Source organism: Lynx rufus, unplaced genomic scaffold, assembly GCF_022079265.1.
Source record: "Lynx rufus isolate CCGP_SWC_20201006 ecotype Redwood Valley unplaced genomic scaffold, mLynRuf1.p SCAF_5, whole genome shotgun sequence".
NCBI classification, from domain to species: Eukaryota; Metazoa; Chordata; class Mammalia; order Carnivora; family Felidae; genus Lynx; species Lynx rufus.
Genome location: NW_025814867.1, coordinates 113,381,075 through 113,398,777, shown reverse-complemented (window position 1 = coordinate 113,398,777; position 17,703 = coordinate 113,381,075). Strand labels below are relative to the sequence as shown.

At 35.3% G+C, this 17,703-nt stretch overlaps 1 protein-coding gene across 2 annotated transcripts in view; it reads left to right on the top strand.

Moving 5' to 3' along the window:
• EPHA6 (EPH receptor A6) overlaps positions 1–17,703 on the top strand; it is an 884,276-nt gene that overhangs the window by 724,527 nt on the left and 142,046 nt on the right. For both annotated transcript variants that reach the window (XM_047099574.1, XM_047099573.1), the window contains one exon: positions 6,345–6,470. In XM_047099574.1, coding sequence (XP_046955530.1) covers positions 6,345–6,470 — 126 coding nt within the window. The remainder of the gene's footprint in view (positions 1–6,344; positions 6,471–17,703) is intronic.

The window sequence follows — 17,703 nt, the reverse complement described above, 5'->3', positions numbered from 1 at the left end:
GAATAAGTGTATGAATGAGTTATTTATGAATGTAATAGTTCCCTTTCACATGTTAGGCCTAATTGATGATAATTAGGTCTCATCTAGGCTGTTGGCCTAGGAAGCAGTTGAACAGGCTCAGTACTCCTTTAGATCCTCGCAAGATATTTGCTGAAGGAGCAATTTATTACTTTTCATCTAATCATTTTTTCAATCCACTTATTCCATTTGCCTTTATTGAAACCCTACTCTGTGCAACTTCTGATCAAGTTAAAGCAGACAATGTTGGGGTCCCAGCTGGCCCACCTACAACACCACGATGAGACAGGTATCTTTTCTCCACCAAACTAGGCACAGCAGCTTAGTTTTTCCTGCATGTTATTAAGTAAAGAGAATTAAAGATTTCTTTGGAGTAAAAAAAAAAATGTATTCTTTAAATGCCTTTTTTTTTTTAATGGCTTCTTACTGTTTCTGGTCTTCCTTCAATGGTCATATAACTCTTAGAGTCTGAGGCTTCAACCACCATCACAAAAAATTAGGAAGCATATGTTCAACAAACAATGAGCTTATAGTTTTGTTTTGTTTTGTTTGTACTTCTCTTGGTAGAAGAGAGAATGTGTACTCTATAAATTTTTGGAACAGAAATAGAAGAGAGGCACACAGGAGAGAAAACATGAGATACACTAGGACTGGAAGGAAACACACTTTCTGACGCAGGATGAGTGGAATGGACAGGTAGACAAACAGCAGGTAGATAGACATACGGATGGATAGGCAGGCATATGTATAAATAGAGAACGAGTAGAGACTCTTTGAACGTTCTGAAGTGAGAATTCCTGAAGAAAAATAGCCCTTGAGATAGCCTTTGGTTTAACAGACTATGTTATCGTTGAACTTTGCTCATTCACACTGTAGCTCAGAGGTACCATCATTAACCTAAACCATGAAGTCATGTAGTAGCTACCATATGCCTGTTAAAGAACTGAATACTGGATACTTAAGGCTGAAGAAAGGATCTCTACTCTGATGCATACATACTCAATTCTCAACTCTCCAAAATTTTAGTCATTTTCAGTAGACATGTTTGAGCCAAAACTCTCTACTATGTGAATACTAATTTGTTTATGTTATATATTTATTCAGATATACTTTGTTACCTTTTATATTATTATAAAACACAAAATACAAAAGGAATAAAATTATTTTGACATAATATTCATTTTATATACTAACAGCATAAAATGTATCACTGTAGGATCTGATGTTTAAGTTCAGCTTATTTTGACACTTGACTTCAAATAATACTCATACCACACATGCACAATATACACTATATGCTACATATTTAGGACTTTTTGTGATTTCTTTTTGTATCAGTGTAGATCATCCTTGCATCACATTATAGTTGACAAAGAGCTCTTTTTAGCAGTTGGAGACGTGGCTTTTCTGTTTTCTGTGTGTTCTGTGTGTTTGCTTGGACCTTGACTACCTATTTTCTAATGTATACACAAGGTTGAGAACCACTGTATAAGGAACAACATGGCTTCTGGGATGACTGCCTGAGGCCAGGTGAAATCAAGGCCTTGCCCTAATTGTTCAAGCTCATGAAGTAAATGTTTTCCTTCATAAATACTTCAGCATTTTTCTCACTGTTTTATTGTTTAAACAAGCATTCTCCAAAATTCTCTGAGTATACACCTCTAACAATAAAAATGTTGAGCATTATACGTGGGGAGTATTATGCATATATTTTATTTACAATTTATTTAATACACATGGGCGCATATATTTCCAGTTTACAATTCTAAACTGTATTTAACTGCGTCTAGGTGTTCTCTTTCTACACATAGGTCAAAATGTGTATCTGCAAAAACAAAACAAGATGGCGACGATTTGAAGTAGCCACATGTGAAAAAAATTCATTATTATAGGGATATTTCCTTTATTAAATTTTTCAGACAAAATTAAATTACTGATGCATGATCTTCAAAGAAGAGATTTTTGTCTGTTCGGTTTTTGTGTATGTGAGTGGTGGAGGGCAGTAGTTCTGCATTAGAAAATTTAATCAGCCTACCTCAGTTTCTCACCCAAAGAGATTTCTTTTTTAAAAAAGAAATTAGGACCATTTAAGGATATTGTCTTATATTTATGATTATTTACTTTAACCCTTACAAGCAACCCCATGAGGTAGGGTCAATTGTTATTTTCACTTTACGTATAAGGAAATTAAGGCATAGAGTTTAAAGTCATAGTCAACTTTTTACACAAATTCTTCATGATATTGAATGTCCAATGTAAAGTTATTTCAAAGAGATCACTGCAATATCAAAATAAAATTTTGTTTCATTTGGTTTAAGTGTTAAATATATTTTACTATAACTCATTGAAAACTGGTTACTCTATAGACCACATTACTTTCAGATAATCTGGGCAATCAGAATCCTCCATTAATTGATCAGACCAGATGTCAAAATTCGGGCCATGTCAACTTCTGCTTTTTTTACGCTGTGGTTACTAGCAACCATTATTTTAAGGATGCTTTACTCTCAGACAACGTTTCTCAGTGGTGTTACTAGCATTTTGAGGGAAATGCTCCTTTGTGCGGTGGGTATACCAGTTATTGAGATGCCTTTGGTTCACATGAGGACCCTCACTCGCTAAATAATGTCTTTCCCCAGTCATAATTTGCAGTACTCCCTAAGCAACCTTGACAACCACTGAACTACTGAAGGACGGATAAATTAACTCCTGCAGCCAGTAACTTATGTTAATTTACCTTATACCAGTAGTTAATAGTGTCTTTTGTTAGTGTGATACTCAGAAGTGTTTGGAATTATATTTGAGTAGTGTTGCCAGAGTTAGCAAATAAAAATACAGGACACCTGATTATCTGGTAACTCTATATTAGAGATAATATAATGCTAGTGTCCTATCCAGGTGTCTCTTTAACTCACCGACTCCAGATCACTAACAAATTGGAAACTCACTTGTTTGAGATTTAGAAAAGCATGTGTGAAGTGACACATCTTATATTTCAAATTTGTAGTGGCTAAAGGAATACTTTCATCAAATAAAAATCTAATTTATATTGACAAAGAGTCTGTTGAATGCACGTAAAAACAAAATACTGATGGACATTTATATTTATCCTGCTACAGGTGTTTGATGTTGTTCATTCTTTAACTACAATATAATTAATAAGTTCCACAATTGCTTATTTATTTTGTTGTTGTTGTTTTGTTTGTTTTATTTTAAATCCACTATAGTTTACATACAGTGTAATATTAGTTTCAGGTGTCCAATACAGTGATTCAACACTTCCATACAACACCCAGTGTTCATCACAAGTGCACTCCTTAATCCCCATCACCTATTTCACCTGTCGCCCCACCCACCTCCCCTCTGATAGCCATCAGTTTGTTCAGTACAGTTAAGAGTGTGTTTCTTGGTTGGTGTCTCTCTTTTTTCTTTGCTACAATTACGTATTAAAAAAAAAAATAAAGACAGCGAGGGCCAGCAACTTAAGCAGTAGAGCAAACCAGACTAAAATTACTTCATATCAAATCCCAGAAGGTTCCTGAACTTAATTTCTTGTAGATTAAGAGATAAGGGAATTATAACAAATAAATTCAGCTTCATTATTCAATTGTGAAAACAGAGCTATAATGTTTCATGCAATCTCTATTGACATGACTGACCCTAAGGAGGAAACTGATAAGGCATTATTATCACATAATATCATATTTTAATTGAATACGTATTCATGTACACCAGCTTTTCTGTTTGTTTCATATATTAAAAAATGACAGTCCCTTAAGGAAGAAATGCCACAATAAATGAAAGACCTTTTAACCCACAGTAAAGAAACATCACAAAGCCATTATGAATGATGCAGCAGGTTTAGGAAAATGAAAGCTGCTATTAAATATGACAGGCTGTCACAACAATAGAAATAGTAATCAATGTAATCATAGCAATAAAACAATATTTGTATCTTGTTTCTTTCAAGGAGTTAAAATAATGGACATCTTTTCTAAGTTAACAATTTCACATAATATGGCAAAATAATAGAAAGATAAAAATCTCTAAATCTGAAGCATATTAAAATTATTTAAAGTCTGCTCTACACACTTTTGTTTTTCTCAAAATTTCTTTTGAGATAATTGCATTTATATTCTTTTTTCTTTCCTGTGCATGATTATGTTCTTTTGTTTTTTTTTTGTTGTTTTTTTTTTTTTACAATCTAGTATTCTTTTTTCTAAGTTTGTTTGTGTGTTTGTTTGCTTTTGAGCGAGAGTGTGCACACAAGCAGGGGAGGGGCAGAGAGAGGGAGAAAGAGAGAATGGCAAGCAGGCTCTGCCCTGGACTCAAACTGAACGAACCATGAGATCATGACCTGAGCTGAAATTAACCAACTTAACCAATTGAGCCACCCAGGTGCCCCTACAATCTCATATTCTTGAACCAAACTTCTTATCACTTGGCTTCAATAAGTCCATAATCAGCTAGAATTGGAATATTTCTGTTTTTACCACCTATAATAAAATCTGAATTTCTTATAATTATTTTCTCTGTTGTAAAATCACCACTTCTTTTGTAACTTTAAGAATACAGTATAAATATATAATTGTCTCTACCTGGTATTCAGTAATGCTCCGTGGTGATGGGTACTTTCTCAGACAGTGTTGAAACATTGCAACGTGGAAAATGCCTTGCATGGGAAACATTGTACATGAGGAAATATTTGTGCTCAATGATATATACACCCCATGTAATAGCAAAGGAGAAATTAGATTCATTGTTCATCAAAAGTTCCCTCAGAACTACTGCTTGGCACTTTAGCCACATCTCTTCATGTTTAAGGGACTCAAACTCTGCTGGACCTTTCCACTAAAGCCTCATAAAATCAACAGCAAAACCAGCTTAATTACAGCATTTGATTTTCTTTCCATGCTTTCTTTATTCCAATGCACAATAAATAGGCCTCACCCATTAAAATATACATTGTAACTTCGCTTTCTAAGCATTTCTAAAGATCTAAGAAATCCTGGCTTTTCTTTAGCATCAGCTCTTTCTGTAGAAGCAAGTTGTATAGAATGTGTTATACCAGGTCCCTTTAATCCTGGTCAGATTTCAAAGAGGCTATGAATTTTAACATATTTTAGGTGCGAAATTTGTGTCAAGGAACAGAGTGAAGTCTCTTCAAAAATGTAAGACTTGCTAAAACTGAGCCTGAGAGGATTGATTCAAGGTCTCTTTATTTGAAAACTGCTGGGCCTGATTGGAGCTTCAGGGGCCCCAAATGATGTGCATTCCTTATAACCATCAGTGTAACTTGCTTTTAGAGTGTTACTGTGATTAAACTTAGATATACCATATCAATTACCAGTACTGCCCATGCACTGATAGTGCATGTATATTAAATTTTCTTCTGAATGATTTTAGTGTCTTTCAGGTCATTGAGATACCAAATTATAATGCTGTTATTCCAAACTGAAGGGTTTCTGATTCATATTCAGAGAATAGCAATCTCCCAAATAGGAAATGGCTCATTATTTATTTTTAATCTACACTGGGAAGATTTTGTCCTAGGAGTCTGCCACCTAAGTGACATCACTTCCCTTTTTCATGCCTTAGTTTGCTAGTCTATAAATGAGAATTTTTTGACTGGATGACCTATGATGTCTTTTCCAGCTCTGACATTCTTTTATTCACAATTCATGATATAATCTTATGAATAAACTTCCAAGTGGTTTCCTGTTGGGTTTTTTTGCTTCACAGTAGCCTTCTTAAAAGTGAAAAAGCATGTGGTTCTACCTTTGCAAACTCTGTCTTCTCCCTAATAGAAAGGTGTAACAAATTAAGAATTGTGGATATGGATTTCCTTACCGCTATTTCAAAAACATATATAATTGCTGGGTGGTGTAAAAGCTTTCCTCATTTTAAGCATCACTGCTGATAGACCTAAAGCAAAACACTGCTTCTTCCAGTGCAGCTTTGATCTCAGATCCCGCTGTGGCTGTCTCCTGCATGTCTGTCACTCATGTGGACGACTCTGCAAATAGACAACCTCAGTGACTTTTATTTATATCTGCTTTGTCAAATGTAGGTTTAGAAATTTTATCTTCACATTCTACTACTTGTACATCGTTTGGAATTGTAACTAGTTAAGAGTACTTTCTTTTCAAAACCTAAGTTGATTTTTTTTAATTATGAATAAAAATGCATTCATTCCTTTTAATTTTATAGCTTCCATGTAAGGTTTGATGTTTTTATTAATGATAGGATTTTTTTTCCCCAGTTAAATGATCAACAGCTTTTCCACAAATAGATTTTGATTAATGTCCATTTTTATCTCTTAAAAGGATCCTTCCCGGCCATTGGGGTGGAGGCGTTTTGCCCCAGCTTCCTGAGGGCAGGGTTTTTAAATAGCATCCAGGCCCCGCATCCAGTGCCAGGGGGAGGATCTCTGCCCCCCAGGATTCCTGCTGGTAGGTATTTCAGGTGAAGTTTTCTGCCACCATATACAGCACAGGACTATGCTCACAACTGAAAGATACACAATACAGAAATAAATATTTCTAAGATATATTGTTGAAAGAAAATACAAGTGACCTTTCTTTAAGGCAGGGACCACATTTATAATACCTAATGCCGTGAAAGTGGTAAAAGGAAGTGGAAGACAGATCTGTAACCTGAACACCCAGTTAGCATACTGCTGCTGCCTCCTCTAGAATAATTTTTACATAAATAAGGACTAGAGCTTCAGATCTCAGATTTTATAACTCAAGAATAAAAATAAGATAAAGTAGAGCTACTTTGCCACTTGGAATTCACTAGAAAAGAGAATTAAAAACAGCATTATTGACAGGCAATTCCATGTTTGAGCAAGTTTATAGAGATTTAATTAAAGTTTAATTTTACTAAAGAGAAATGATTGGAAGAAAAGCCAGAAAGTAGCAAATTTGAAACTTGAAGAACTTTTTTGAAAAAGAAAATTAATGCACAGTTTCCCCTTAAACATGTCAGTCTGACCAAAGCTGTATTTTATCAATGAAAGAAAGAAAATACAGGGAATTGAGCATTTTTCTTCATGTTTATTTATTTATTTATTTTGAGACACAGAGAAACAGAGAGCAAGTGAGAGAGGAGCACAGGCTCTATGCTGACAGCACTCCAGGGCTTGATCCTACCAACCATGAGATCACGGCCTGAACCAAAATCAGGAGCTGGATGTCTAACTGACTGAGCCAGGCAGGCACCCCAGAAATCGAAAATTTTAAAATGCAATTTCAGGGGCGCCTGGGTGGCTCAGTTTGGTGAAGCATCTGACTTCAGCTCAGGGCATGATCTCATGGCTCATGAGTTTGAGCCCCTTGTCAGGCTCTGTGCTGACAGCTCAGAGCCTGGAGCCTGCTTCGGATTCTGTGCCTCTTCCTCTCTCTGTCCCTTCCCCACTCACTCTCTGTGTCTGTCTCACAAAATGAATAAACATTAAAAAAATTGGTAAAAAATACTTTTAAAAAATGAAATGAAATGAAATGAAATGAAATGAAATGAAATGAAATGAAATGAAATGAAATGAAATGAAACGAAATGCAATTTCAAAGTTTAGTAAATCACTTTCTGGATTATCTATGATATTATTTCAGAAACAAATTGTTTTTTTCCCTGCCAATTTATAAAATATCAAGCTGCCTTCTTCTGTTGTATAAAAGATATAAACCCACTTTATATTTTATATGTGTCTTAGAGAAATAGAATTAGGGTATTGATTCTTGGAGTTTTGTTTTGTTTTGTTTTTTGAGAGAGAGAAGCAGAGGGCGAGGGAGAGAGAGAATCTTAAGCAGGTTCCACGCCCAGTGGGCACGTCATGGGCCTCAATCTCACAACCATGAGATCATGACCTGAGCTGAAATCAAGAGTCGGACCCTTAACCAACTGAGCTACCCAAGCGCCCCTTGGAGCTTTATTTATTGTAATTCTAGGGGCACCTTGGTGGCTCAGTTTCTTAAGTGTCTGACTTGATTCTGACTCAAGTCATGATCTCATAGTTCATGAGATCCAGCCCACGTCAGCCCCCCCACTGGGTGTGGAGCCTGCTTAAGATTCTCTCTCCTTCGCCTTCTGCCCCTCTCCCTGCTGTATCAAAAACATTTTTTTTAATTAGTGTAATTCTGCTGTTTTTTAGTCATAATTGTGCCACAAATTATGGTGATGACATCAATGTATTCAGGAGGGCTGGCCCAGCCAACCAATCCTGGGAATGTTTGAAGACACTAGGAAATCCAATAAAAACAAAATTCCAACATGCACATTTCTTGCTTTTCTTAACAATATTATACCAACAAGGCCTAACATTATTACATTTCTATTTTTCTGTTGCCCTTCAATTACCCTTGCCTTCTTAATTAAAACATACAAAATAGCAAATCGTAAATATGCTTTGATGTCGTTTGGTTTTATCATTGGACAATTACCGATATGGTTGGAGGCTTTGTGGCCAGCAATGCCACTGATACAGTAGGAACCAAAACTACATGAATTTAAAACTAGCAGTTTTAATTCTAATGAGTGCCACTTTTTTTCCTCTTTAGAAACAAAAATGGTATCAGTTGCTCAGAAATGTTACTATTTTTACTGTTGGTGGTGATGGGGGTATTGCAAAAGACACAAAATAAAAATCTATGTAAGCTAAGCTCTCAGAGCTGCAAATATAAAAAGGCAGTTTTCACATATATTATTAATATCTCAGTGATTAGAATTGAGGAATGGATGATTTGTAGTTTAATAGCTTAATCCTTAACTCTTAATGACAAATCTCAGTGGATTTAGGTATGTTTGGCAGAAATGACATTACAAAGTTCAGAAGTAACTTGAATTATTCAGCATTACTGCTAAAAATAAATAAATAAATAACCCTTGTCATTTAGCCACTGAGAATAATAGAAGAAAGATGATGTTTCTATAGCACATACACAGAAGCAACTTTCTAGAGAGAGATCTGAAAGAACACTCTAGCACTCTGTTCTTCTAGGCTTTAAGCCAAATTTGCCTCCAGCTTTCATAGGAAAGAAAACTCAGTTCAGTTTCCATGACTTACATACAAATCAGGTGTAACAAAATTGCTTCATAAAAAATTTATAGATCTAAACTTGTTCCTGTTCCCTCAAACTGAAATTAACTCAACTCACTTTTCCTAGCTTATATCACTTTGATAAGTGATCCCTGTACATTTCCTCTGGCACTATTCAGTAATGACTGCTACAATTTCAAAGGTAATTTTTATCCTCTTACATTCATCTATAGGTTATTTCCCGAGAATTTCCTTTATAATTTTGTGTAAAGGAGAATGAAGTAGTAATCATGAGTTTTTATTCTTTCATAGTTTTTAAAAGTATTTCTTTGCTATCTAATAAATGAACTCATCACCCATTAGGTTTAGGACATCATCAAGAAAATAGTTACTCCCTTGACCTGTACGGTGGCACTTTGAACAGTTGGCCAATGTTTGATGGCGACGGGGCAGCAATCAATTTGCTTTATCCCAATTGATTCTTTGTCACAGTACTTTGAGGGTCTCAAAAGACATTAGCTATGTGATTCAAGGAAATCACAAAGCCTGTTCTAATGATGGTGCTAATTTAGTTCCCAGTTACTTATCTTAATTGAATTTAAATGAGATACACGATGATGTTTCTTATAAAATCATTTATTTGTATTCATGTCGCACTATGCTATCAAGGAACAGTGTTTATATAGTACTTATTTTTTTAAGTCTATTTATTTAATTTGAGAGAGAGACAGAGAGCACACACACACACGGGAGGGGTAACGAGTGAGAGAGGGAATACCAAGCAGGCTCTGCTCTGTCAGCGCAGAGCCCAATGGGGCAGTTGCACTCATGAACTGTGAGATCATGACCTGAGCCAAAACCAGGAGTGGGACTCAACCCACTGAGCCACCCAGGTGCCCCTATAGTACTTATTTTTGCACTAACTGCAATGAATCATTTAATTATGAGACCCAGAAAGCAGACAAGCCTAAAATCAGTATTTATTTAACTATTGTCAATTGTTTATACTGTCTGTATGACCTTTTTTATTTCTAGAAAGGTCGTAGTAAAGAGTTATCTTTCTTAGTTTCAAATAGAGAAAAATGCCAGAAACTAATTGACTGAAAATTAAATAGCAAGTATATTCATATATTTATTTTCTTTCTTTTTTTAAATTTATTTAAATTCAATTTAATTAACATATAGTGTAGTACTGGTTTCAGGGGTAGAATTTAGTGATTCATCACTTACGTATAACACCCACTGCTTATCCCAACAAGTGCCCTCCTTAATGCCCATCACCCGTTTAGCCAAATCCCCCCCAACCTCTCCTCCAGCAACCCTCAGTTTGTTCTCTATAGTTAAGAGTCTCTTATGGTTTGCCTCCCTCCCTGTTTTTATCTTATTTTTCTTTCCCTTCCCCTATGTTCATCTCTTTTGTTTCTTAAATTCCACATATGAATGAAATCATATGATATTTGTCTTTGACTGACACACTTATTTCACTTACACTCTAGTTCCATCTAGATACATTGTTGCAAATGGCAAGATTTCATTCTTTTTGATCACCCAGTAATATTCTTTGATGCAGTGCCTTTCAAGCAGTAGTTACTCAATAAAGTAAGAAAAGTCACAGGAGAGAAGAAGAGACAAGAGGAGAGAAGGAAAGAGAGAAGGAAGCTGAGAGAGGAGAAGGTAGAATGGCAGAACTGATATTATATTTTTTAATGCAAAGTCTTCCCCTGCTGTATACCTCCTTATTAAAGTCAAATTTGGGGCACCTGGGTGGCTCAGTTAGTTAAGGGGCTGACTTCAGCTCAGGTCGTGATCTCAGAGTTCATGAATTCAAGCCCTGCATCTGGCTCTCTGCTGTGAACACAGAGCCTGCTTCAGATCCTCTGTCCTCTCTCTCTCTGCCCCTCTCCCACTAATTCTTTCTTTCTCTCACTCTCTCGCTCTCTCTCTGAAAAATACATAAACTTTAAAAAATTAGAATCAAATTCTACCTCTCTGAAAAGAAGTAATGCCCCTTTTCTAAATGTATAATCAGGCACATACTCTAAAATGGAAATAAATTGTCCTCTTTAATACATGTAGTTATTTCTTTTTTTTAATTTTTTAATGTTTATTTATTTTCAAGAGAGAGAGAGATAGAGCATGAACAGAGGAGGGGCAGAGAAAGAGGAAAACACATAGAATCTGAAGCAGGCTCCAGGCTCTGAGCTGTCAGCACAGAGCCTGACATGGAGCTAGAACTCACAGACTGCGAGATCATGACCTGAGCTGAAGTTGGATGCTTAAACAACTGAGCAAGCCAGGTGCCTCCATCAAGTTATTTCTTTGATTTAATTCTGTAGGCATACAGTATCTGAAAGTAGGATGGAACATTTTTATCTATCATAGAGCACTGATTACAAATAGGGTCTTAGATTTGTGGCTTATCGTATGACAGACTCTGCCTCTACCCAAACCCTTTATGTTTTTGGCAATTTCATACGTATAGCATATGCAAATAAAACCAGCATAATAAAGTTATTGAGAAATAAAATTACACAGTTACAATGATAGGATAATATATGGACGTTTCCTGATTTATTCTTTTCTGTCACTACACAGCAATAACTATCTGACATCGTGTAGTATCTTAAATTTACACTAAGATCCAGACATTACAATGTGTCTTAAAAACTAGACCTACTTATAAAATATAAAAGCATACTCATTATCTAATATTTACTCAGAAAATAATAACCTAGGTTAGTAGGTTTAGATCATCGAAATTCTAGATTATATTTTAGCAGTTTTTAGTCAGTTGTGGGAGACTGTATTTTTCTTTAATTAGGTAAATATTACATATAGATTTATATGTAAATATATATAATTTACTATATATAATATTTATATGCATATACACACATTATACACACACACACACATATATATATAATATTTACTTAATTATACACACACACACACACACACACACACGATTTAAGACCAAACTCAAACATACGCTTTAAACTAACAAGATTTATCAATTATAACCAAAGTCTATGAAAGAGAAAACAAAGGAAACAGGCAGCATGAGGGATTTAGAAATAGATAAATTCTGAAAGAAATCATTGTTCAAGATCTTCTAATACTTCCTTTGTGGTTAATCTTGGAAGCTCTTCAGTTATTGAGGGACTGTTCTTCTGAAACACCATCTCAGTTTGTCTGCTAGTGCTTTAAATACAATGCTATATATAAAACACCTCTTTTGACATTTTTACCTGAGCTTCTCTTCATTGCCTTCCATGTGTTAGGTTCAAAGTAAATGGCAAAGATGGAGTGAATCAATCCCACGAGACTCCTCTGCTTACACTGAAACAGATAGCAGGAGAAATACGAACATATGGGACCCAAACACCAGATTTGCAGTCACTAAATATATAACTAAAATAATGTTTACTATTATTTTTTTACCCTTTGAAAAAAGATTTGAATGAGCCTTCTACTCAGATAGCCAGACTTTTTCATATCCTCATGAGTGTCCCCTGACTAGCAATGTTAGGAAATGAATTCACAGTCCGATTTTCTATACACTAACAACAGATCTAAGTAGACCATTTCTATAGCAAAGGACTTACAGAGCTAAGCCAATATTAAAATGTCTTCAAAATCCATTAACCATGATTATCAATATTTTCCTTTCCATATTTCATGTGAAATCCTATCTGATATGGAGTCAGGGCAAATATTACATGCACTATTATTCAGGCAAAAAATTTTTATTCAGAAGGCATATAGTTTAGATGGTAGAAATAAGTTAGGAATGATAAATAAAGTTGAAGCTTCAGAGATTCTCAGAGCTAGTGAATATAATATCAGTTTTGATGCATACAGAGGACTGAAGAAAAGCAGTAACACAAATATATAAGACTAAGTGGCAGACTTTGAAAGAATATATGTAAGTTAAGGAAAATTGGCATGAACTCAGTATGCCAAGGGAAATCAACAGTAGGAAAGTATATAACTTTTAAATACAATTGAACTGCAGTTCAGAAAAATCAAAGTAAACCATCTCATTTTTTATATGTTCAGGCATTCTAAAAAAGGTCAGTAACTTTGCTTGAGATCCATAATTTCATATTTCAAAATTAATCATTTCTGACAAAATAATTTATATTGGCTATAGTTCTGAGGATGATTATTCTTTTCATATTTTTATGTAGTATAGATGACAATTGACCTTATTTTATCTTTAACAAAATATTGTTGTAATAAATATGCATAAAAGATAAGAGACAGTGGTTTACTTTTTAAGTAAGAGACTTTTAAGAGGAGAAAAGCTCTTTAATTAAAGGATGTATATTTTATACATTTCTGCAGCTGAGAATGTTGCCAATTACCTTGAGTGAGGTGTGTGTGAATCAGTATTTGCATGTGCCCACTCAAACCAAAAGCTAATTATAAAGGGTATAGGAAAAACTGGATTAAGCATACAAAGTAAAATCCTGAATAAATTATTCAAAACATGAACTATGGTTAAAAAACAAAAAAGAAAAACTTTCATCTGGATTCCTAACTCCTGGATTCTTTGTTCCTTGACATTTGTGTGATTCCACCTAGGACCCAATAGCCCCTACTCAGTACTTATTTTATATGGTTCTCCCCAGAGAACCCTCCTCCTCGAAAGTTTGTGCATCTGCAAGCTTCAGAAGGAAACGCTGCAGAACTGCAACTATTAAAAAACTGGCATGGGAAATCTGGGGCAGGAATGGGCAGGAGAACAAGATTATTCTATCTCAGGACTGAGGAGTGGCATAGAGAAAAGAGAGTCACTGATAAAATGACAGAGACCACTCCCAGCCAAGAGAAGCACAAGGAAAGTGATATGAGTAATTGTATTTCTAGTCATGTCCCCAATAAACTACCCCTTTAAAATATCTGCACACTCTTATTGCTATGTTAGATGGTTATTTAAAAACACTTTTTGGGATATACTGATAGTTTCAAAACCTGTGCAAGAGGGGCTGGCCGGATAATGTCAATGTGTGTTTAGTCTGCTTCCTCTATTGCTTCAAGTCAGTTGGTTCCAAAGAGCACGGTTCTTTGACTTACTGAGGAAAGATACACAACAGGTTAAAAAATAATTAAAAACTTACAGAAGACAATCTGACGATGTTTCTTATCCCACATGGGATAAGAAAACTCAGGATGGGAGCATATACAAAATTGAAGGTATAATTCAAACTTTCAAATAATATCCAGTTTATGAAACCTTTAATCAATTGCAGAATTTATGAATTTAAGGGCTCCTATAGAGTCCTGATGTTGTAATACAGGTCATGGACTCAGATTTCTAATGGATTATACTGTTTCTTGGTCAAAAATAACAGACTCTTCACCAAGAAAATAGACATATGATCATGTATGTAAATATTTGCATACAATTTCAGGAAGTCTCTGGACACCTTGAAATCCATAAATGAAGAATCCTAGGTTCTTATAAACTCAATGTTTTAGAGAGTTATGTGTAGTTGACATAAATGAACATCATTATCCTCGTGTAAGATCGACAGTGCATTTAAAAGAAAAATTTTAAAAATAGAGCCGCAAGATGCATTTGATATCAAATTCTTGAACATTTATAAAGAGAATTTCAAGGGGAGGGGCCAAGATGGCAGAAAAGCATGGAAGTTTTTTTGCATCTATCCTCTCTGAAATGCAGCCAGATCAACACTATCCATCTGCACACCTAGGAAACCATCTTGCACACCTAGGAAACTGATTTGAGGATTAACATAACAATCTGCACGACCTGAACCACAGAACTTGGCAGGGCTACTCCAAGGAACAAATCAAAGCACACCTGGTGGAGGGTCCAAAATGTCACTACGAGTAGGGTAATAAAATAGCCAAAGTCACAACAACAAAGAACAAGTAACAATCTCCCAAAAAAATACCTCCTGAATGGCCAGGCCCTGGACAGTGTATGACCATCATTTAATATAGCAGTGCTTGCAGGTACAGAGCACACAACAAGCTTTTAGGACACATAAGGGACAGAAAACTCACCAAAATGACAAAACAGAAGAATTCTCCTCAAAAGAAATTCCAGGAAATAGCAACAGCTAATTAATTTATCAAAACCAATTTAACCAATATAACTGAACAAGAATTTAGAATAATAGTCATAAAATTAATTGCTGGGCTTGAAAAAAGCATAGAGGACAGCAGAGAATCTATTGCTACAGAGATCAAGAGACTAAAAAATAGTCATGATTAATTAAAAATGCTATAAATGAGGTGCAAAATAAAATGGAGGCAGTCACAGCATGGATTGAAGAGGCAGAAGAGAGAATAGGTGAATTAGAAGGTAAAATTATGGAAAAAAGAGGAAGCTAAGAAAAAGAGAGAGAAAAAAATCCAGGAGTACTAGGGGAGAATTAGAGAACTAAGTGATGCAATCAAATGGAACAATATCCATATCATAGGAAATCCAGAAGAGAGAGAAAAAAGGGCTAAAGGTGTACTTGAACAAATCATAGCTGAGAACTTCCCCGATCTGGGAAAGGAAACAGGCATTGAAATCCAAGAGGTACAGAGAACTCCCTTCAGACATAACTTGAATAGATCTTCTGCATGACATATCATAGTGAAACTGACAAAATACAAGGATAAAGAGAGAATTCTGAAAGCAGCTAGGGATAAACAGACCTTAACATACAAAGGTAGACACATGAGGGTAGTAGCAGACTTATCTACTGAAACTTGGCAGGCCAGAAAGGAATGGCAGGAAATCTTCAATGTGATGAACAGAAAAAAATATGCAACCAAGAATCCTTTACCCAGCAAGTCTGTCATTCAGAATAGAAGGAGAGACAAAGGTTTTCCCCAACAAACAAAAAACAGAAGGAATTCATCATCACTAACCAGCCCTACAAGAGATTCTAAGGGGGACTCTGTGAGTGAAATGTTGCAAGAACCACAAAGTACCAGAGACACCACTACAAGCATGAAACCTCTACAGATATCACAATGACTCTAAACCCATATCTTTCAGTAATAACACTGAATGTAAATGGACTAAATGCTCCAACCAAAAGACATACGGTATAAGAATGGATAAAAAAACAAGACCCATCTATGTGCTGTCTACAAGAGACTCATTTTAGACCTGAGGACACCTTCAGATTGAAAGTGAGGAGATGGAGAACTATCTATCATGCTACTGGAAGTCAAAAAAAAAAAGGCGGAGTAGCCATACATATATCAGAAAAACTAGACTTTAATTTAAAGTCTGCAACAAGAGATGAAGAAGGGCATTATATAATAATTACAGGGTCTATCCATCAGGAAGAACTAACAATTATAAATGTCTATGCACCAAATGCGGCACACCCAAATATATAAAACAATCACAAACATAAGCAACCTCATTGATAAGAATGTGGTAAATGCAGGGGACTTTAATACTCCACTTACAACAATGGGTAGATCATATAGACAGAGAATCAATAAAGAAACAAGGGCCCTGAATGATATATTGGATCAGATGAACTTGACAGATATATTTAGAACTCTACACCCCAAAGCAATGGAAAATTGCTCATGTGCACTCTTCTCAAGTGCACATGGAACATTCTCCAAGGTAGATCACATACTGGGTCACAAAACAGCCCTTAATAAGTGTAAAATAACTGAGATCATACCATGCACACTTTCATATCACAATGCTATGAAACTTGAAATCAACCACAGAGAAAAGTCTGGAAAACCTCCAAAACCATGGAGGTTAAAGAACATCCTACTAAAGAATGAATGGGTCAACCACGCAATTAGAGAAGAAATTTAAATATATGGAAACAAATGAAAATGATAATACAATCCAAACGCTTTAGGATGCAGTAAGGCAGTCCTGAGAGGAAAATACATTGCAATCCAGGCCTATCTCAAGAAACAAGAAAAATCCCAAATACAAAATCTAACAGCACACCTAAAGGAACTAGAAGCAGAATAGCAAAGACACCCCAAACCCAGAAGAAGAAGAGAAATAATAAATAAACAATATAGAATCTAAAAAAAAAGTAGAGCAGATCAATTAAACCAAGACTTGGTTTTTTGAAAAAATAAACAAAATTGATAAACCTCTAGCCAGACTTCTCAAAAAGAAAAGAGAAGGGACCCAAATAGGTAAAATCATGAATGAAAATGGAATTATTACAACAAATCCCTCAGGAATACAAGCAATTATCAGGGAATAGTATGAAAAATTATATGCCAATAAACTGCACAACCTGGCAGAAATGAACAAATTTCTAAACACCCATGCACTTCCAAAACTCAAACGGGAAGAAATAGAAAATTTGAATAGACCCATAACTAGTGAAGAAATTGAGTTAGTTATCAAAAATCTCTGGGGAATTCTACCAGACATTTAAAGCAGGATAATACCTATCCTTCTCAAGCTGTTCCAAAAATTAGAAAAGTAAGGAAAACTTCCAGACTCATTCTATGAGGCCAGCATTGCTTTGATTCCCAAACCAGACAGAGACCCAGCAAAAAGAGAGAGCTACAGGCCAATATCCCTGATGAATATGAATGCAAAAATTCTCAACAAGATACTAGCAAATTGAATTCAACAGCATATAAAAGAATTATTTACCATGATCAAGTGGGATTCA